The sequence below is a fragment of the Leptinotarsa decemlineata genome, unplaced genomic scaffold (genome assembly GCF_025532065.1).
Source record: "Leptinotarsa decemlineata unplaced genomic scaffold, Ldec_3_MD MMD2_P_RNA_scaffold_7, whole genome shotgun sequence".
NCBI lineage: Eukaryota > Metazoa > Arthropoda > Insecta > Coleoptera > Chrysomelidae > Leptinotarsa > Leptinotarsa decemlineata.
Window position 1 is genome coordinate 4,399,593 of NW_027412534.1, and position 23,614 is coordinate 4,423,206.

Consider the following 23,614-nt stretch of genomic DNA (forward strand, 5'->3'; position numbering starts at 1 on the left):
CAGAGAGATCCTCGCTGGAGTGCCACAGGGGGCCGTGCTCTCTCCCACGCTATATTCTCTTTACACCAGCGACCTTCCGAGGTCCGAGCATGTGAAGGTTTCCCTCTACGCCGATGACACGGCTCTCCTCTCATCTTCCATGGGTCGGGAGCTCGGGATCGTCTATATGCAACGTGCATTGGGCGACCTTGAGCGCTGGTACCTCGAGTGGAAGATCCGAGTGAATCCGGATAAAACTCAGGCAATAACCATGGGAAGAACGATAGCTTCTCCGGCCATGAAAGTGAGAATCTCTGGAAGGGAGATTGATTGGCAAACGCGGGTCAAGTACCTAGGTCTTATTATAGACCGTAGGCTCACCTGGAACCCGCACCTGTTAAGCGTGAAGGCAAAGATCCAGGGTCGGGTGGCAAGCCTGTACCCTTTGATCAATAGAAGATCTAAGCTGAGCCTAAAGAACAAAATCACGATCTATAACATGATGTTCAAGTCTGTCATCATGTATGCTTCAGGCGTTTGGGGACAAGCGGCTCCGACTAACATCTCCATCTTGGAGACTTTACAAAATAAAATTTTACGGATGATTGTGAATGCTCCGTGGTTCGTGCGGAATGAAGCCATCCGCAGAGATTTGAAGCTGCCTTCCATTCAGCAGTCCATTCAGTCGAGGAATCGGCGAGTTTTAGATTATGCTGAAACTCACGAAAATCCTTTAGTCAGGGAAGCTATAGATTACGCTGTAGACGACCCCTTCCGATATAGAAGGCACCGACATGAGGCCCCTATGAGGCCCCTATGTCCTCCGTTAACGGATGAATAATATCTTCATCCATCTCACCCCAGCCAGGTAGGGGTATACAGCGAAGGGCGGTATGGATGTCTCAGGACTTTCATGCCACCAATTAACACCAGTCATAACCCGTTTGTCTCTCTGACAAACACCAGTTGAAAGGGGAAGGGAGCCAGGCTTCAACCTGTAGAAACTCAAGATGGATTACGTCGTCGACCTCGGGCACAGTTGACATTGAGTACATCAAAGTGACAATACAATAAGATTTCGTTGCGAAAAATTTCGATAATTTTAGTGTTTCTGGTTGATGATCAGCCATTCACCAGTGGTATTTCTCTTGTGTTAGTTGTGTGCGTGTTATAGTGCGCAAGAGCCTTCAAAACTTTCGGTGAGTACGTTTAGATTTATCTTTTTCGTTACTGCCTGATAAGTTTCAATTTCGTTAAACATGTCAACTAGCAGTACGGAGAAACTGCTTCGCGGTCTGATTGGAAAGGACAGGACCGAGATAGTTGGCATTATAAGCCAGCTTATCTCGTGTTTTGGCCTGGAACAATCTGAACTGCACGGCAGCACATTGCCAGTCTCTGGGTCCGGTTGTCAAAATCTGACAGCCGCGAAACAGGGAGTGGTTAGTGCCCCTACAGAAAGTGAAATTTCAGCTCGCGACTCTGAAAACGCCAGCGTTCTTTCCTTCTCCTCCTCGACGTCGAAGAAGCGTCGAATCAATGAAGAATTCCCTCCTCTACCCGATATATCCAGCCACAAGGTAAGTGACTGGATTTTGAAACAAAAACCTACAAAAAAGAAAATCAAGGCCAAAAAAATATCCCAAAAGCCATTATTGACAATGTGAGAGATGAGGCTCGGAATTATTATACCGAGTCCGAGACATCACATCAACTTACCCAAAATCCGGTAAACGAGTTGGCCACTCCAAGTGGCAGTGCAATAAACGAAGACGTGATGGAACAAGACATCAATTTGGCAAATGACAGTGTTTCCAACTCAGGAAGCACTGTAAAATCAGTTCATGGGGAGGAGCCTGGTACTCCCGCCCCCCTCACTCAAAATCAACCGGCTAAGAAAGCCAAAATTCTCCCTATTGTTGTCCGCCAGAAGGACAAATGGGTATCCCTGTTGAAGTTGATGACTCAGGAGAACATTAAGTTCTCCAAAGCCGTCAACTTGCATGATGGCATTAAGGTCCAACCCGAGACACCTGACGATTATCGTCGGCTGTCTAGATTGTTGGTGAAGGAAAAGATTCCTCACCACACCTAATCGCTCCCTGAAGAACGGCAAATCCGTGCTGTTTTCAGGGGAGTGCCAGAACATCTGGCGACAGACGACGTTTGTGAGGAGCTCGAAGCCAGAGGCTTTGACCTCGCGTCTGTAACGCGTATGAAGCGTTACAACAAGCCCATGCCGATGGTTCTTGTCCTATTGAGCAGGGACCAAAGGCATATCTTCGAGGTCAAGGAACTCCTGAGCATGAAGGTCCAGGTTGAACCTCAGTATCCCAAAGTTTCGGTGGGTCAGTACCACCGATGCCAACGTTTTGGCCACTGTCAACGCAACTGTCACTGCCGGCGCCTGCCGGCGCACTGTCAAAGTGCGCCGGCAGGCATCTAACCAGTGCCTGCAAAAAGGTTAGGACTGACCCCCCGAAATGTAATAATTGTAAGGGGGCCCACACCGCCAACTATCGTGGCTGCCCGTCGTACCCGAAGGTACAACAAGACATGTAATCAATATTTATGTTATATGCGAATTATCGTCTCACACGTATCAAATGAAGCGTTACAACAAGCCCATGCCGATGGTTCTTGTCCTATTGAGCAGGGACCAAAGGCATATCTTCGAGGTCAAGGAACTCCTGAGCATGAAGGTCCAGGTTGAACCTCAGTATCCCAAAGTTTCGGTGGGTCAGCGCCACCGATGCCAACGTTTTGGCCACTGTCAACGCAACTGTCTAGCAGTCCCCATCTGCGTAAAGTGCGCCAGCAAGCATCTAACCAGTGCCTGCAGAAAATGTTAGGACTGACCGCCCAAAGTGTAACAACTGCAAGGGGGCCCACACCGCCAACTACCTTGGCTGCCCGTCGTACCCGAAGGTACAACAAGACCTGCGGAATCTAGACGCGTTCAGGAGGGGGTCAGCTTTGCAAAGGCTGCATCTAAGGGTGCCAGCAGTTCTGCAAAGCCCGCCCCTTCTCAACCTGGGCCATCTCACCAGACGCAGGGGGTTTCAGACATCTGTTCCGCATTGGATCAGATGAAAAAGTTGTTCGTACAATTCCCCGTGTTACAGAAAATGTTCACGGTGAATACTGACGTGTTAACTGGAACTGCCAATGCCATACTGCCATACTTTCGCAAAACTCTTGCCTTCGATCCCAATCATCATCATTTAATTCATGAATTAATTTAATTTTGTACGGATGGAACTTGTGTCTAAGTGAAAACAATAGATTGACTAATACCGGAAACTGCAGAAAGTTGTCGTACAGATTGCGTGTTGGACATGTCCCAATACCGCCACAGCTGCTCCATCATCATTCACAATTTCAATAGGTGTCCTTTTTTTATCCATTACTGAGCCCGTCTCCACAAATTTTGAAATCAATTCCAGTACGTACTTATGGCGAACCAGGATGGTTTTGGTTAAATATCCTTGCAGTCGCTCGGGCACAATTTTGTAATAAAGGCTAACCAGCTCAACACGTTCTTGCAATGTGTACACCATGTTTTTTTAAATTTTAAAGAAATCAGCAAAGTAGTAACTCAACAGATTGATTTCAATTCTGAAATGATCGAAGAAACGTTACTAGCAGATGTTACAAGAAAATGTTTTGCTGTTTTTTTATTTATTAGTTTGAGAGAAAGTATTATTGTATGGAAGTCCAATGGAGGACATTGGATTTAAACACGCAGATTCAATTTTTTTGATCGTAAGCATGATGATAGCACAATTACATTTTTCAAGAATGTAATTTTTTGACGATTGTTTGAGTTTGTGAGAAGGGCTCAATAAAAATGGGCTTGTACATTGTAAAAATAACCAAATTATTCAAGGTGGCTCATTCGAGCTGCAAAATAGATTTTTGGCAAAAAGATTCATCAAATTTACGTCTTTCATACACCGTTGTGAAGAGGCTTCCAAGACCTTTCAAATAAAGTATCACTCTACCCCTCTCCCCTATTCAAGTTTGAGGGGTTGAAGAGTCCCCCATTAGGGGGTTGCTCGTTCAAGCCTTAAATATACCTCAAAAGATGTCCCCCAAACAAAATCATTTGACGAGTTTCGGGAAATTTTTCTACTCACTATGCGATACGAAATATATGGGGTGGCTCTTCTGAGATGAAACACCCTGTATATTGGCATGTAAGTTGCAATATAAGTATGAACCAACAGGGTTTCATGAAAAATAGTTCAACGGTCACCAATCTTCTGACTGTAATCCAACATATTGCAGAATCTATTAACAAACTGATGTTATTTACACAGACTTTTCTAAGGCCTTCGACAGGCTTGACCATGGCATTCTACTAAACAAACTATTAGCCTTTGGATTATCTCCATCCTTAACCGCACTCTTTCAGTCCTATCTATGGGATCGAAAACAATATGCTCAGCTCAATGGTTTCAAATCTACCGAATATAGTGCTTCTTCTGGTGTTCCACAAGGGTCAAATCTGGGACCGTTGCTCTTCAATATCTTCATTAATGATATTGCAGTTGTTATAGATGTATATTTCCTTTTGTATGCCGGATGATCTAAAACTATTACTGCCTCGTTGAGAACACAGATGATTGCGTGAACCTCTCAGCAAACGGAGGACGGGTTGTAGAATGGCGTTATAGAAATAACTTGTCGCTAAACCCGATTAAATGTAAGGTCATGTTCTACAGTATTTATAAAACTGCTAAGCCTAAAAACTGATGGTATTTATTCTCCAAAAGCAACAACCCACTCTGAATTGCTACAAAAGCATAACTTTTTCAGTTTCGAAAAATATTATATTGTTGTACTAACCTATAAAATTATCAAAAGCATAATTGACTGCCCAAAATTACTGGAAAAGTTTAATATTTGCATTCCTAGAATCTGTTCCAGACACCCAAGTTCTTTTTATATAAAAACATCTCGCACAAATGTTCTGGAGAATTCTCCGATCCATACCATGTGTGAAGTGACAAACTCTGTTAGCAGTAATTCAGGCCCGGTTCCATAATATCGGTCAAAAGCACGCTTTACCAAAAGGCGTCTTTTCTCAAAAGTCGGCTTTAAATGTCCCAGGTGTTCCATAATCGAATGTAAAGTCGCCTTTACTGAAAGTGCTGTTCTTGCATTGAATGATAGTTGGCATCACTGAGCGTACATAAAGTGGGGTTAAATGTGTTTGTTTTAGTTCGTATTCGCGCTTCGCTGTCTCCGGATTTTTAAGTACTTTATTTCTTTTCATGTTGATGGCTTTAAACAGTTGCAAGAAAAAAAGGCATCGCCTTCAGTAAGGAAGAGGAGCTGCGGTCAGTGGAGGAAATCTATGCAGAGAGGAAGTTCATAGAGAACAAAGAAACAAACAAGGTTTCAAATACTGCGAAGGTGAGTTCATTCCAGTTTGTAAAGAATGTGACTGCTTATATCTGAGTATTTTATGTAACATTAGATATACTTGCAGGAAATGGCATGGGTACGGATTTGCGCTTCATTCAACACCAACACTTTAGAATTCAGAGGTGTCGACCAACTAAAGTCAAAGTATGACAACTTCAAAACAAAAACGAGGAAACAAGTGGCGAAAGAGAAAAAATATGGGAAGGGCACTGGTGGTGGATTCTTCATACCGAAGATGGACGATCCAGTTATGGACATGATTCTAAAAATTGTGAATGCAAAAACGGCTGTAGGTCTCACAAACTTAAACGACGATGACAATTATTGAAACATCTTTGAATATATTTATGAAATATTTTTTTATTTCAGGCAAATGAAACAGTTTTGGAAAAGATGGATGAAGATCTGAGAAAAGATTCAGATGTCTCTCTTATTGAACCGCCATTGTTTATTGAAGAAATGGAATCATGTATTTTATTGGTTTTAAATGTTTATAGTTTGACTATTTTATAAAGAATGTTCAATCAATGATTTTTAAATTGCAGGTTGTACTTGCAGAGGAACAGCCATCTGAAGAAGTTAGTATATTAATGCAAATTTTCTTTCAATCAAATCAATGAGATTAATTGTAGGTGCAAATGGCGAAACCGTCGTGCCATCAAAAAGTGTGCTTACAGGAAAAAAGAATCTCCCTGGGTGTTTCAGGAACGTAAGTTGAAATAAACTTGTGAAACATTAGAAGTGTGAACACAAATAGACATAACCTCATAAATATCACTGACAAATATGAACCAAATCATTTTGTTGAATCAAACATGGCTCAAATGCAAACAAAAATTTCAATTCAAACCGATAGAAATGATGGTTACAGTGGGATTGCCACTCTCATACGATCTAATCTCAAGTACAAGATAATCAGTTATGACAATTCTCTTGACAGTGACAATTATCAATTCAAAGTCATAACAATAGGAAATATTCATGTAATCAACATGTATGTTATATGCGAATTATCGTCTCACACGTATCAAATTACAAAGCGATAACAGCTTCCTGCTAAAAGTGCTAATTGTGCAGTATCAGCAAGATGAACACTTGTATTCCAGACAAAGCAATTGCTGACACTGTTCAAATATTGTTTTTCATACCAAACATATAAATAGACCCTGCGAGGTCAGAAAGATGTTCATTAACTTAGTAATCATTCTCTAGTACAGTTCATTAACGATTTATTCATTCTCAAGTATAGTTCATATCAATTATTTATTCAGTTAATGTTCCAAGTTTTCCACATTATATTCAAATATTGTAATAAAGTGTTTATGAAGAAATAAACCAATTTTTTAAAAGTGAATTGTGAAAAACAAGATATAACAAATTGGCGCAGTCGTGCGGATTCCTGAACGTTGCTAGAACATGAAAATTCTAACTGGCAGCGGTGGATTCCAATCCTTCAAGGAATCAAAGAACCGAGCCCTTCAAGGAAACAAAAAACCGAGCCCTTCAAGGAAAAGCAGAACCAAGAGAACCCGAGGAGTCATCACTCGAAGAAAACCACGGAAGGAACACCTAGTGAAGTCCCTGGTGGAAAACTTCGAAAACAAGACGAATCACCCATGAAACAAATACTGTAAGTCAACAAAGATTCATCTCGTTTATTGTATTGAATTTTATTTCATTGCAATAATCATACAGATTGATTATTGGCTTATTGTCTAAACCAATTGTTGATAATTGCACAGATCAATTATCATCAAAATAATCGTACTGTTCGATTATCTTAAAGGTATCGAGTATTGCTATTATTGATTTATTATAGTCCAGTGAATCGATCAATTGAGCGATATGCCTGACAACGAAAATGCCCCTGAACCAATCCCTGAACCTATCCCCGAAATTGAACCATATAAATTGTCAGAAATATTTTCGATCGTCCCTGAGTTTGAAGGAGGCCAAATATTTCTAACAACCTTTACAAATGCTTGCGATTGTGCATGCCAAATGTCAACTCGCGATCAAAGAAATCTTTTGACAATACACATTAAAAACAAACTTCGCGGAAGAGCTGCCCAACTGATAAGCTCTCGAAACCCCGAAACATATCAAGAGATCAGACACCTACTGAATTTAAACTTTGGTGATACCCGAGATCTCACCTCCTTGATCCAAGACCTGCAAAGACTAAAACAGCTACCAAACGAAACCGCGTTAATATTTTTCAACAGATTACAAGTGCATAACGCCAAAATGCACGCTTGTATTCAAAAATCTACTCTCACTGCCGATCAAAAAACAGCTCAATCGAGACTCATTGAAACCATGACACTGAATACACTACTTACCGGACTTGAACCCAGACTAGGACAAATCATACGCGCTGGAAACCTCAGAGACATGCTCGAAGCACATATGCGAATCAAGAGAGAACTCCAACTTTCGTATTTCGAAAACCAAAAGCATGACAAACACAATCAACCAAAAAACAACATTCCCAAAAGACCCCAACGACCTCAGTCTTCAAGAACGTGTAACTTTTGTGAACGCTTTGGTCATTTGTCGAACGAATGACGCCAAAGACAACTACCACCACCAAATAACACAAATTCCTTCCAAAATACGAACTTTCCGAAACCAAATTTTCCCCAACAAAACTGTCCTCAAACGAATTTTCAAAACAATCAACAAAGAACACAATTTCAAAACAATCAACAAAGGCCGCAATTCCAAAATACCCCATTTAGGCCAAATTTCCAAAACCAAAACCGTCCCTCAGTAATTTAACGCAACCCCAACTTAAATCGCCTAGTTCAGAAAAAGAACACATTGCGTTAAATATGAAGAATCACAACCCCTCCAAGATTATAACACAGAGTATGAGAACTACTATACAGTTAGTAGCCAAGAAAATGACTATTATACTGATAATGTAAGAATATGATCAATACAACCAATACGATCAATATGACCAAAATGACCAACACGACCAATATATAAATAATCCAAATATCTCAGGACACCAGGATTTTCTCTCACTTCCAACACAACATCACCCTCCAGATTTCAGTCAATCCCAAGACATAACATCGGACATTCAAACCCAAATCCAATCGATGAACCTAGAAGATTATCACCCCGATCTGAACTTCCCGGAACAACGCTTCATGTACGTTCACTTTCACTCCATGAATTTAAAAAACCTATACTATATCAAAGACCTTTCAAATACCTTCAAAATTTTAATAGATACTGGTGCGGGAATTTCGATATTCAAACCAAACACTTGTGAAAAATACCTTCACCGATTCCCAGAAAATGTAATAGTCCAGGGAATCACGGACCAAAAAGTTCTAGTCACTGAATCGACCCTGATCAATTTCAAAGATAATGATCCCCACAAAGTCTATGTTCACAACCTTGATATTGAATTCGATGGTTTATTAGGATCCGATTTTCTGGAACATTATATTTGTATTATTGATCTAAAAAACAAACAATTAATTACAAATTTCAAAACAGTTCCTCTGTTCAAAGTTATAGATAATGAAGTTACTGAGAATTCGAAACCAAACCAAATTTCGATTGAACCCAGAACAGAAAGAATATTCAAACTCAAAAGTAATTTTAAAAATACCGACGCTATACTGTTAGCGCAAGAAAGTCAGAATACCAAACGCTTTAGTAAAAAATCGACAAAAATGGTGAATTTTTGACATCCATCATAAATGCCAACGCAATCCCCAAAACAATCGATTTTTCAGACCTAATTTTCGAACTAATAACAGACTTTGAATCAATTTTGAACTTTAACACCTCTCACGATGATTTAGAACAAATTGACAGAACTCAAGAGATGAAAAACCAACTCAGACTTGACCATTTAAACCATGAAGAAGAACAAATGATAACCGAATTATGCCTAGAATTTGTTGACATATTCTATCTTGAAGGCGACAATCTCACCTTCACAAATGAAATTAAACACACAATCGAAACTAACAATGCGAGACCCGTGTTCACAAAATCTTACAGATACCCTCATATTCACAAAGAAGAAGTCAAAACCCAAATTTCCAAAATGCTTAATCAAGGTATCATTCAACATTCGACAACCCCATGGTCATCCCCTGTTTGGGTAGTACCGAAAAAGCTAGATGCTTCAGGACTCAAATTGCACTCAAATGGCGTGTTGTGATTGACTATCGAAAACTGAACGAACTGTCAGTAGCCGATAAATATCCGTTACCCAACATTTCCGACCTACTAGATCAGCTTGGAAAATGTCAGTATTTCACCACCCTCGATCTTGCGTCAGGATTTCACCAGATCGAAATTGACCCAAAAGACGTTCCAAAAACAGCTTTCTCTGTTGAGAACGGTCACTATGAATTTGCCCGTATGCCTTTTGGATTAAAGAACGCACCATCCACGTTCCAAAGAGTGATGGATAACATCCTCCTTGGTATCCAAAACGAGCGCTGTCTTGTATATATGGATGATATCATTATATACTCACCAACGATCCATGAACATATTTCAAGACCGACGGAAGTGTTCAAAAGACTAAGGAAAGCCAACTTGAAAATTCAGCCTGACAAATGCGAGTTTTTAAGGAAAGAAGTCGCTCATCTTGGACACGTAATCACGAAAAACGGCGTTAAACCAAACCCCTCCAAAGTTGAATGCATCCAAGAATTTCCCCAACCAAAAAACCCAAAAGAAATCAAATCCTTTTTAGGTTTAGCTGGTTATTATCGACGCTTCATACCAAATTTTGCCAAAATTTCCAAACCACTCACAAAATTACTACAAAAAGATACCCCATTTAAATTCGACTCAGAATGTTCGAAATCATTCAACGAATTAAAATTAGCCCTTACTTCTAGTCCAAATTTGATATATCCCAACTTCGAAGAACCTTTCCTCTTAACGAAAGATGCTAGCGCATTTGCAATAGGAGCTGTTCTTTCACAAGGACCGATAGGAAAAGACCTTCCCATAGCATACGCCTCCAGAACACTATGCAACGCTGAATCAAAGTACTCTACGATTGACAGAGAACTTTTAGCGCTTGTATGGGCTGTGAAACACTTTCGACCATACCTGTTCGGAAGAAAGTTCAAACTCATCACTGACCATAGACCCCTCACTTGGCTTTTTTCAATAAAAGACCCAGGTAGTAGGCTAGCACGTTGGAGACTCAAATTAGAAGAGTACGACTACGAAATAGAGTATAAACCTGGCAAAATAAACAAAAATGCCGATGCCCTATCACGGATCAAAATTAATCACTTCAGAGAATGTATAAATTTTCACGGAAAACTTACGATACTCGCTTCAAACGAAATTGATGAAACGAACAAACCAACTGACACAAACACAGAAACACAAAGAAACACCAGAATACGAAGAAACCCCCTTCGAACAAATTTTATAAGAATACGAAAATTTCAGTCACTTTATGAAACTCGATCCCTGATTGACTACTCAAAAATCAAATTTGACAATTCGCAACTTTTAGACAAATCACATAAATACATCCTCACCTTTTTCTGCCAAAACAAATCAGAAGATCTTCATCATAAAATCATAGAGGACATATTCGAGGAAAATGCCGAATTTTACAACGATAGAATCAATATTCTTTCAAGTAAAACCGTCAAAGACAGAAAATATTTCATAATCGCTTTACCCTTCGATCATACCTCAGCCGTAGAAATTCTATTCTTTATCCTTTATAAATGGACAGATGAAATAGACATTTCCAAAACGTACTTTGTCGAAAATAATTTGGATTTACCAATTTTGGAAATTCTTTCTTTCATTTTCGCTGAAAAAGAAATTGAGATAACAGTATGCCAAAATCTAACAAGAACTCCCGACGAAGACCAAATACCCATCGTAATGGACCAATGCCATTCAGGAAAAAATAATTCACATCGAGGAATAAACGAAACGGTTAGACGCGTAAAAGAAAAATATAATTGGCCAAATTTAATCAGACGTAGAAAATTTTGCAAAGAACTGCGAAACATGCAAAAAAGTAAAAATTTTCAGACAAAACCTTAAAAGCCCTTAAGTCATTACAGAAACTCCGAAAACACCATTCGAGAGAATAAATATTGACATTCTTGAAATTCTTACAAAAAACTATATACTTTCAATTCGAGACGAACTCACCAAATTTACCCAAGCTTACCCAATTGAAAATAAATCAGCAAAATCGGTAGAAAACACTTTACTGCTATACTTTCCCTTCTTGTAAAAAAGACTTAGAGCGATTTTTAGGAATGATTACGTACGTTTCAAAATTCATACCAAACAGAAATTTTAAGAAATCTTTTAAAAAATGATGTACTTTGGCATTGGGAAGAATACCACCAAAACTGTTTCGAGGAATTAAAAAAAAGTTTGTCATCAAAACCTATTTTACAGTTCTATGATGTGAACAAACCTGTCACGGTTTCAGTTGATTCATCTCAAACTGCAATAGGAGCTGTTCTTTTACAAAATAATTTACCGGTTTATTACGCATCAAAATCATTAACTCAATCGCAAAGAAGTTGGGCCCCTATAGAAAAAGAGGCACTCGCGGTTTGTTTCGGTTTGGAACGTTTCCATCATTTTGTATATGGAAGAAAAAATGTAATAGTCGAAAGTGATCACAAACCACTTGAAACCATTGTAAAAAAACCTTTAAATATGTGTCCACCACGTCTTCAAAGAATGTTCATTCAAATTCAGAAATATGTAAAAATAATTTATAAACCTGGATCACAAATGTACATAGCAGATGCATTGTCAAGAGGTCATGATAATAATTATAAATCTGAAGCAGATGAAATAAATTTTGAAAAAATATTCGAGGAAAATTTAAATGTTCAAGTTTTTCTTGTAACAAATAATTTACAGGTTTCTGAAAGTAAATTAGAAGAAATTAAAAATGAAATAAAGAAAGATCAAGAAATGAAAGAATTAATTAAATTATCAAAAAATGGCTGGCCAAGTGAAAAACAAAAAGTACATGAATGTGTGAGAATTTATTTTTCAATGCAAGATGAAATTTCATATCACAATGATTTATTGTTTAAAAATTCAAAATTAATAATTCCTAGAAAATTAAGGAAGAAAATTTTAGAAAAGTTACATACTAGTCATTTGGGTAAAGAAAAAACAAAAAATAGAGCAAGAGAGATATTATATTGGCCAGGCATGACCCGGGAAATAGAAAATGTTGTTGCTAACTGTACAGCATGTGCTATGTATAGTAAAGGAAATCCTTCAGAACCTCTAAAACAACATGAAATTCCGAAAAGACCTTGGCAAAAAGTTGCTTTAGATTTTTTCGAAATTGAAGGAAAACATTATATTTGTATAGTAGATTATTATTCTAAATATCCAGAGATTGTTAGATTAGATTCGTTGACTTCAATAGCAGTGATTACTCAGCTTAAAAATATTTTTGCTCGTCAGGGCATCCCAGAGGTTCTAGTTTCAGATAATGGACCACAACTAACCTCAAATGAATTCAGATGTTTTGCAAATGAATGGGACTTTATTCATCTTACATCAAGCCCAAAACATCCGAGATCAAACGGGTTAGTAGAGAGAACTATACAGACTGTGAAAAATATTTTCAAAAAATGTGAAGTGGCAAAAAATGATCCTTTTTTAGCATTATTGGAGCTAAGAAATACTCCTCTGTATAATAAAATATATTCACCTACACAATTATTAAATAATAGATCTTTGAGAAGTATTTTACCTGTTGCAGATCATCATTTAAAACCAGTTAATATCAAAAGGAACTATTTTAAAAATTTTCTTGAAAAAAGACAAAAAAGTCAAAAATATTATTATGATAAGAGAACAAAAAATTTGCCAAAACTAAAAAAAAATGAAATAGTTTATGTAAAAACAAATTCTAAAAATATTCCTGGAGAAGTAATAGGTAAAAATTTCAGACATAGATCGTATGACATAAAATTGGCCGATAATAACAGACAAATTGTTAGAAATAGGAAATATCTCATAACTCGTGGAACTTACAAAAATAAGCATGTAAATAATTCTTTCAATAACAATTATACTCCAAAGGTAGATTTATATTCAGATGATGACAGTGATTCTGTAGAAAATCGAACCTCTGAAAATGAGAATACATTGAATTGTTACTCCAATTTCAACAAATAATGATTATGTTACTAAGTACGGTAGGCTTATCAAGCCTCCGCAGAGACTAATGGTTGGTTGTTTGGGGTAGTATGAAGATATTGTATAGGATAGTTTAAGTAGGGTAAAAACAAAAAATATAAAAATAGAAATTTAAAGGAGGGGATGTAATAGTTATCATAAAATATAATATCTTCAACCTATTTTACTGTACTAATGTTTCCCAAAGAAACAAACAACATGCATGTTTTTTATACTTTTATATATTCGCAGACCAGTCCTCAATAAACAGTTCTCTAGCAAAGGTCGTATGATTTAAAACCTTTACAAGCACTACGGAACTCCACTCAGAATTCATTGTGACTTCGGTCGAGAATTCCACATCGCCCTACTGAAAGACCTTTGTACACTTTATGACCTTAAACAATCATTTTTTAGTGTGGACCATTCGCAATCGAACGGTTCCTTAGAATGTTTTCACGCGACCCTTCTAGAAATGATAAGAACGAATAAAATCAACAACCCTGATGAACACCATATGCAATAATTTGTTACAATAACACCAAAAACAAAATACACGGATTCACCCCTTACGAACTACTATTTGGACATACCTCTAGTAGACCACCCGAAACTCTTTACAACCAAAAAGAACTCATAACCAAGTACATACGAGATTCAAATAATAAAATCTCTTATTATTATAAAATTGCTCGTCAAAGGACACAAGACCAAAAAGAAAAATCCAAAATTCGATTCGATAGAAACGTTGCACAAAATATACCTGAGTATAAGGTAGGAGACAATGTTTACGTTAAAGAATCCCAAATTAAAAATAAACTAGACAACAAATTTAATGGCCCATTTGAAATTATAGAAATCTACCAAAACTCAGCAATGCTAGTTAATTGGAAGACAAGACAAAAAACAAAAGTAAATTTTGACAGACTACGACCTTGTACTGAAAATTGATTTCATTTTCAGGATTCTCCTGCTGATTTCAGCAACACACACAACACATTCCCAATACTCCGTTCAACCCATTAATAACACAATAGGAATTTTTCTTCACGAAAGAACTTTGAAAATTTCCAATGATAAATGGACTTCTCGTCTACAAAGACTTGGACTCCATAGAATTTGCCTTAAATAACAACAACAAAATTTTGGAAAATATGCTAAATACTTTCGACCAATCAAACCCTAGAATGTTATCCTTCAAAACCGAAGTGAAAACACACATTGTTTATTGACGCAAATATCTGACTCACTCGACTTGAAATATCAAGAAATATTTGCAGACACCCAAAACTATTATAAAAAATCCAAACGAGGATTAATTAATGGAATAGGTACCTTCTGGAAAACTATTATAAAAAATCCAAACGAGGATTAATTAATGGAATAGGTACCTTCTGGAAAACCATTACTGGTAATCTAGACTCGTCAGATGGCGAATATTACATCAATTGTATTAATAAACTTACTCAAGACGAACACCAATTAGAAAACCTTTTAAAAAATAAAAAATCGGTGACCACATCAGTAATTAGAATTTTCAACACAACTATTCAAAAACTTCAAATCGATGAAGAAACCTACAATCAAGATATCAAGCAAATAGAACAATTGATCTATAATATTTCAGACGATCTTGCGTATTATGAAGCACAATTGAAAACAATAGAAGTATGTGAAAGATTAATAGAAAGCTATCTTTTCTTGGAATCAACTCTTGATGACATATTGAATTCAATAACATTCGCTAGATTGAAAATACTTCACAGTTCAATTATCACTCCTAATGACCTAATGAACTCACTTCAGGAAATTTCTCAATCACTCCATAAAAACAATCTACCTTTACCCACAATGCTCTCACATGTTGCTCAATATATCAAAATCATCGAACTTAAAGTATATCAAGTGGACAAAAGAATTGTTTTCATATTGAAAATTCCACTGGTCGAACCAGAAACATACACTCTGTATCGACTTTTACCAATACCAATTCCAGATAATCGAACGGGACTTCATCACATATTATCAACTGTCCAAAAATATATTGCGAGAGATGACGAATCCTTGTTGTACATTTCACTTCAAAATTTAGAAAACTGTAAAACTCTGATGTGAAATTGGTTCCAGAAAGGCGTTCATTATATCTGGCGGACGGACACATCATGTGGTTACCCTCTTTCCAAACGAAACTTATTCATGTAAAAAGAATAAAATCATCAACAATTAAGAGAAAAGAAAGGAGTTATGAAGCTGGTAGAAAGCACAATCCTCGAAATATAAAAATTGTGGAAGCAGCTGATGACGCTGAAATTACAGTAAATGGAGAAGAGGTAACAAGCACAATCCTCGAAATATAAAAATTGTGGAAGCAGCTGATGACGCTGAAATTACAGTAAATGGAGAAGAGGTAACAAGCTTATTGATCCCGACTATCCAAAATGATATGGTGAAACATAGATTTGTAGATATCCCACAAACGTCAAAAAATGGTGAATAATCATATAGGTATACGCACTCACACATATACCATGAAATTATGTTTCTCGAACGAAGTTTCTCCAAATTTTTTCAATTTGAATATTTTTGATCTCATAAAAAAATACATTTTCATTAAAAGTATAACAAAATGAAAGAATGAACAAAAGATATTGGTTTTGCATTTGAAATTTTTACCTTTTTATGAAAAAATGTTTTGAGAATTACAATGCTCTTTTTTTCAACATATTTACATATTTACAAATTCTGTCGAAAATAATTTTATTTTTCAATTTTAGAGACTGCAAGAATAATTTGAGTATGCAGATATTGACAAACAGAAAAAAAAACAATATAAAACTAGAATTACTCTTGCCAATGGAATTTGAATCGTTCCCATCGCCATTTATACCAGTGGATGCTAAAAAGATAAAAAAGATTGCGAACTTGATAGTTTTCAATCACTAGACGAAGATCTCAATTTTACTTTAAATTATAATTTCAAAAATTATAAACAGTTTTCGACTAGGGGCAGACAAATTAGACGCTCTGATTTGAAAACCGTTTGGCATGTTAATAACAACCCCGAAGATGCTTATTTTATTGATTCTATTTTTGACATCTATTTCACTATTCTAATCAATTGTCGAAAAACAAAGCTTTCTATTGTATTGTTCGCCATAGAGTCATTCAATTTGTAACATGGGGGGTTACTTTTTGAATAATACAGTTCAATATTTCATGGAATATAATATACCTAAATACGATATAGTACTTGTTCCTCTTGAGAAGGAAGAAAACTGTATTATACTCAGATAGTATAAATTATGAAAATCCACCCCTAGCAGAAATATCTTGCTTTCTAAGGAAGTATCAGCAGTTTAATGAACTCAAGTCTGAAGAATTTTATCCTAAAGAATGTCTACTGCCTGCCAGATATACCAAAACAATCAAACTTTTGATTGTGGGGCATATGTATGCATGTTTGCTTAACTGATTATTGAAGGAAATGAAGAAGTGCTATCATTCCATAATAACAATGACATGGAAAGGTACAGGAAAAAAAAATTAGAATGTGCATAGAAAGGGAAATGTATCGACATAAAATATATTCAATAAAGTAAAAACTATGTAGTAAACAATTGATGAAACACGTTCGATGACCCAATGTCAGTATAAAAAAAAAAGATTTTCAAAATTATGAAAATATTCCGACGATATTTTTGAAAAATGTTATTAAAAACTATTGGGACGAAAATACATATTCATCATGCCTGTTATTTATGGACAACCCATGTTATAGATATAGCCAAGGCCAATTCCCAAAGTGCATTTACATTAAGTATCTCACGCTGAATACCACGAATTCAATAGACGCTGCAATTCTACCCAAGCTTACCCGAGAGCTCCCAAACTTAATTGGCGCAGTCGTTGTAGGATAGTAGTGGCCCGTAGTGATCTAAAAATCGACACTAATCCATTGCTATCCACGAACCGGAAGATTTGGAACAAAATCGTCGAAGTTATTTCCAATTACTTTCAAGAACAAACATCGAACATTCAAGTGAAAAATTTGAACATAGTGATAAGAAAACTCTGGATTATCAGTGCCAACCAATTTATTGGATTATCAGTGATCTATCAGTGACAATCAACCTGTTGAAATACCAGGAACACTCAATTAATTTCATCTCCAGTAGCAGTAGTTAAGTGGAAGCAATTCTGGGTCAGTCTCCCACTGACAATTTTTGGATTACCACTTCAGGACCATTTGGACCAATGAGGATACTACAAAATGTATTGTGAGTGGTTGCTCATTCATCCTAATTTAATCCTTAACGGTGACATCCCTTATATCCCCTTTTTATGTCTGAAATTGATTATCTCGCAAATTTGATTTCGATTATCAATCTTCATAACGAATTACCGCGACATGACCGGTTTTCAAACAAATTATTTGGATGCCATCCCGAAATCTGAAGGTGAACCAGCTGAGCTAGCAGATTTTATTGAAGCATGTGACCTCATAGTGAACCCGTTTTATTATTTTAATTTCATTTATTTTGATAAAAAACAAACTTACAGAGAGAGCAAAAACTATAACCGGAGCAAGGAAATAACGTCTTGGGCAGACCTTCGAAACTTGAACGAAATTTTGCCGATCAAAATCAGCTTATATGATAGTCTCACATTGAAAGCTTTCCTCACAGGATTGAAGGAACCACTAGGATCAATCATTCGTTCAAGAGGCCCCCAAAATATTGAAACAGCTTTATCTCAAGTTTTGAGTAAAGAAAATATTTCATATGCGCGAAACAAAATCAATACTTTGATACAAGTGCATAACCACAGGAGAGAAACTTACATATTACCGATCACCAGCTCACAACCAAGAAATCCAGTGATTCGTCCAAGTCCAGGATTTTCGCAACACCGCCAGATTATTGGTCAGAAACCAATTGGACCTTTCATGCCAGAAAATCAAGTGACATTCCAAAGACCACCCTTCAGGCAACCACCTGCCTGGAATTCATCTACAACGCAGAGTAACCAACAAAGCAGACCTACCCAAAGGAATGTTTTTCAATCAAATCCATTTCGTCAACCATCCAGACCAACATCAATGGATACGTCATTAGGAAATTTTTCAAAGAACACACAGCCTAAACCTAAACCAACCTTCGTGTCTGAAGAACTATATTACTCAGAAGAGGCAGACTATGCCAATGAAAATATAGATTATGGTTACAATCAATACCACTCAATCGATCAACCTCTATACCTCTATCAAAAATTTTCAGAAGACCCGATCTTTGCCAAAAATTCTTCAATTTCGATTTCAACCCTAAATACGATGGACTCATTGGAATCGACTTGCTGCGAATCATTAGAGCATCAATTAACTCAGACAGGAACAAGCTGCTAACAAAAGAAGCAACCATTCCACTTCATTTCGAAGGAGAACAAGAAAACCAAAGGAAACACAAAAAGTCGAAAACATCAATTTTCCATATGGTACTTCTTCCCCAAACTGAACATATTGTGGAGATACCGGTCAACAAACCACTAAGCTACCACTAGCTACCAATAAGCAACAACAAATTTCAAGATTTGGAAATGCCAGCAGCTAATGTTACAGTTGATGACGGAACAATAATAAACGGCTTTAACAACAATAATAAACCCAACAAATGAGAAATTGATAATAGATCTATTTGAACCAATTAACGTCGGGCCTATCGAAATTCACTAAGTGAACAATTTCGAGGACTCAAATTTCACAGGAAATAAAGAATTTCATGAAGAAGTACGAAATATAAATTTGAAAAATGTACGGCTAGATCACATGAATAGAGAAGAAAGAAGATAAATTCGAAAACTTTGTTCCGAATTCAAGGACATTTTTCACTGTGAGCAGATCCCTCCGATGTTCAATAATAAAATAAAGCATACCATCAAGCTAACAGATGACACTTCTATATTCACAAGAGTAAAATATTTTTATACTTATGAACGTAAGTAGTATTTCTGATTCCCTACCCATTGCCTCCTCCAAATAAAATATTCCAAATCTAATATTGATGGAATATTACAATTAACCTACAAGACATGATTTTCGTATCACAAACGGAAATAAGTCCGACCTCCAATTTTTCCATACTCGAAGGATGAGGGTTGGATTTTTTTCTGCGAGATTTAAATCCGGGAGACTCGACCTGCAAAAAATTCTACCGACCTGCAAGGTTTATTTTCAATTCAAAGAGAAATGTCGAATTTTTCCATACAAAAAGGGTGGGGGTTGGAATTTTTTGATCAACCTGGTCGGGATTCATGTCTGGAAGACCCGACCTGCAAGAATTTCCGCCGACCTGCAAAATTTATGTCCAATTTTTGAAAATTGTGAAATTTTTGAATGGAGTTCGAAATTTATTCTGACTGAAATGATTAACCTGGTCAAGATTTATGTCTGGCAGACCCGACCTGCAAGAATTTTTGCCGACCTGATGGTTTATTTTCAATTTAATGAGGAATGTGGAATTTTTCCTCAAAGGGTGAGGGTTGTAATTTTTTTTGTTGGAAATGATCAACCTGATTGAAATTCATGTCTGGACACCCGACCTGCAAGTATTTCCGCCGACCTGCAAAATGTATTTTAAATTTTTTGAGAATTGTGAAATTATTAAGTGGGGATTGCAATTTTTTTTCTGTCGAAAATGAATAATCTAGTCATGATCCATGACTGACAGACCCGACCTGCAAACGTTTCTGCCGACCTGCAAGGTTTATTTTCAATTTAATGAGGAATGTGGAATTTTTCCATATTTAAAGGGTGGGGGTTGAATATTTTTGTCGAAAATGATCAACCTGGTCGAGATTCATGTCTGGGAGACCCGACCTGCAAGATTTTCCGCCGACCTGTAAAATGTATTACCAATTTTTTAAGAATTGTGAAACTTTTGGATAGAGGTTGTAAAATTTTTCTGTCGAAAATGATTAACCTGGTCGAGATTCATTCCTGGCAGACCCGACCTGCAAGGATTTCTGTCCTCCTAGCAACGTCGACTGAAAACAATTTGCTGTTTTTTTTGAATCTCCATAAGATTTTCAGTATTGAATTGTAGGGGGTATGAGTAGGGGGGAAAAGACGGGTCTGGACCTCCCCCAAGGGTATGCCCCCCCGGTGCCACAACACTGATTGTGACCTTGATTCTTTTTTATATTCTCCGCCTATGAGTTGACCTTGAGTTGCGTGTAACATTATGAGCTGGAACCCTTTTTTTACTCTCCGCCCGTGACTTGTCATTGAGTTGCGTGATTTCATGACCGTGAACCCCTTTTTACTCTACGCCTATGATTTGGCCTATAGTTGCATGGTCACATGACCTTGGAAATTTCCTAACCGATCTTGAGCTACGAACACGTCATATGACCTTGGGAAAAATTCTGAACGATATTGAGCTCAGAACAAGTCATATGACCTTATGCTCTTGATACATGAGCTCAAATGTATGGAAGATGTAACCTTGAACCCCCTTCCCTCCTGAAGATTATTATATGAGTATTGAGTTTCATACTTCCACATTCACTTCATATAACCTCAAGTATTCGAATAGGTGATTAGTATTTGTTGAGTTTCAAGGTGATAACGAGAAGTAACTAGCAATCCAAGCAGTGAGTGTTGTCATCGTCATAGAGGTGAACATATTTTTATATTCTTAAATTGTAATTTCACTATTTTTTCGAAATGGGTAATTTGAAATTTGACATTTGAAAGACTGATTTTGCACTTAATCAACAAAATGAAGTTTTAGAGCAGAAACCCATAACATCATTGATTGCCGATAAGGGCTATAAAATTGAAAAAATGTCTATGCGTTCTACACGATATGGTAAATCCATCCAAGTAGTTCTGTTGGGTGAGGAAAGTAATACTTTTTCCAAATCGTAGCTTCCAAAACGTGTCATAGAGCAATTTACAGAGGACATCATTCGTGAAGTGAATTCATCCAAAGCTAAATTCATTTTTACATATATGGGTCAAAGTTCTCAGATTATCCTGGTGCCAAGACTCGCTCATTGGTGAAATTTGATATTTCAGATTGAAGGTGTTGAGTATGTCTTTATTCTCTTTATAAATAGTGAAAATATGGTTTATTTATATGAAATATGTATCAACTCTCTCGCTTCAAACATGGTCAGATTTCAAGTGAGTGTTTTTTCCATTGTCAATATATCTCCCAAAATAAAGAATGTAATTGGTGTTTTTTTTCAGAGCTGTTCATCCTGCAAATATGTGTATGCAATATTCAGCACAAGAGTATCTGGAAGCTGTGGATTTGGATTTTGCAGTAAGAAAAATGGCTTGGGAAATGACTGCTCTGAGTTTTGACGCTCTACATTGCATGTGTGTGTGTGTATGTTATGATTTCGAGGAGGTGCGAAAACTTTTGGAGCTTAGTGAAAAGTGTGAACTTGGTGTGGCATTGTGTCATGAATATTCGTATGGGAGCAAAAATTTGGATGACTTCTGTTAGCTAATAATTGAAGCAGACTTGATACATTTCCTTCACGATATATGCACCTATCTGCCGCAGAATATTATAGAGAAATATCAATTGGAACCGCGAAGTCCTAACCCACAACTGGAAGAATCATTAAATGATAGTGATGTAAATACTTGAAATCTGTTGTATATGTTATGAATAAAATAATGTTCCGTTCCATATTTGCCTATCAACTATTATTCCTAAGGGCATAAGATTGAATATTAACGAGCGCCCAAAAAGACAAATCGAACCCCCCGTGCGGTTAGATTTGTGAGGGGTATATGTAGCATATTGAATATTTCTTAGGCTAAGGTTGACAACATTGATTATGTTGGTGCAAAAATGTCATTCGTCATTCTTGTGTCAAGTAGAAGTCTGGTAGAGGAATAAAGTGTTCATGTTGAAATTTTGCTGTGTGATTCATTCAAAAGTTCCATCGACATCTCGCTTGGGATACAACACAGTGGAAAATCTTTTAGATATGTACTGTGTGACGGACTCTCATGCGCATATACGAACCAATAATGATAGCATCCATATGTTATGTTGGTGTTGTTTCAGATTTTATTCCCATCGAAATAGGAATAATGGGGGTGAGTATGAACATATGGACCTCCATTATACTATATGGATGATGGAAATGACGCAAACGTGGTGCGAATCTTGTGACCGACCTCTGACAAACTTTCGCCGATTAGATGTATTCATTATTTGTAACAATGTCCCTCCACAATGAATTGTTATAAAAATATCATAATGTTCATTATTGTCGTTGTTATTTTGATAATGAACCTTTTGATGGAGAAGAAAAGTCCTTCTCAAAGAAATATTATTGACACAGTAAACATGATAAACTAAAGTGTATTGTTAGACATCCATGTTTTTATTAGTAAGTTGATTTCGAATATATCTTCCAATGATTCGTGGGGAAGAGATAACATAGAGTAAATGGCTATGTTGATGTAAATCTGAAACATTTTTATTACCATTTTTCATGTTTCACATTGAAATTTGTTTTAAACTCACCTAATTTTTTCTATCATCTATAAGTGATAGATATGAGTAATCAGTTTTCAATAAACTAATGGCTTAGGTTGAACACTTCCCCAAATTCCCCAGTATTCCGTATGCACCAACCAAATCATGTACACTCCGAGTAAACTAACGTAACCTAACCATTCAGATCATCATCAATAATGACTATATCAGGATCCGGAGAATCAGCTATCACAATGATATTTGGGGGGTCGGTAAATTGATTTTCAATTGATTGTTCAATTTCTTCATCTACATACGGTTCCATAATGTCAGGGCTGGGTGATTCCTGAAAGAAGGAAAGTTGTTGTCCACAGCCGTTGAATTGATAATTCCAACTTGAATAGGCTGAATCCTTAGAAGGAACGAAATGATGCTCACTTCTGGAATCGGCTTCTTGCACAACCGGTGTTACTTGATTCATGATGAGGGAACAAGACGTCAGTTACTTGTAG

The 23,614-nt window shown here is 36.8% G+C and overlaps 1 protein-coding gene across 3 annotated transcripts; it reads left to right on the top strand.

The window, feature by feature from the left end:
* Window positions 1–4,725: 4,725 nt before the first annotated feature.
* LOC141480329 (uncharacterized) lies at window positions 4,726–22,519 on the top strand. Of its 3 annotated transcripts, XM_074170239.1 has the most exons (5): window positions 4,726–5,400; window positions 5,477–5,701; window positions 5,782–5,990; window positions 6,045–7,042; window positions 21,851–22,516. In XM_074170239.1, the coding sequence occupies exons 2-3, from the start codon at window positions 5,480–5,482 to the stop codon at window positions 5,923–5,925; spliced, it is 366 nt and encodes a 121-aa protein (XP_074026340.1). In that variant the 5' UTR covers window positions 4,726–5,400; window positions 5,477–5,479; the 3' UTR covers window positions 5,926–5,990; window positions 6,045–7,042; window positions 21,851–22,516. The 3 variants fall into 3 exon arrangements, with proteins under 3 accessions (XP_074026340.1, XP_074026337.1, XP_074026339.1); XM_074170236.1 differs by having other exon boundaries at window positions 5,782–7,042; XM_074170238.1 differs by having other exon boundaries at window positions 4,726–5,701; window positions 5,782–7,042; window positions 21,851–22,519.
* The last annotated feature ends 1,095 nt before the right edge of the window (window positions 22,520–23,614 follow it).

Bases quoted from the DNA above. Each gene is read 5' to 3' on its own strand.
- LOC141480329 (XM_074170238.1), top strand. From the start codon at position 5,480: ATGGCATGGGTACGGATTTGCGCTTCATTCAACACCAACACTTTAGAA. The intron at 5,702-5,781 runs GTAGGTCTCACA...TTTTTATTTCAG, and splicing joins TTGTGAATGCAAAAACGGCT to GCAAATGAAACAGTTTTGGA.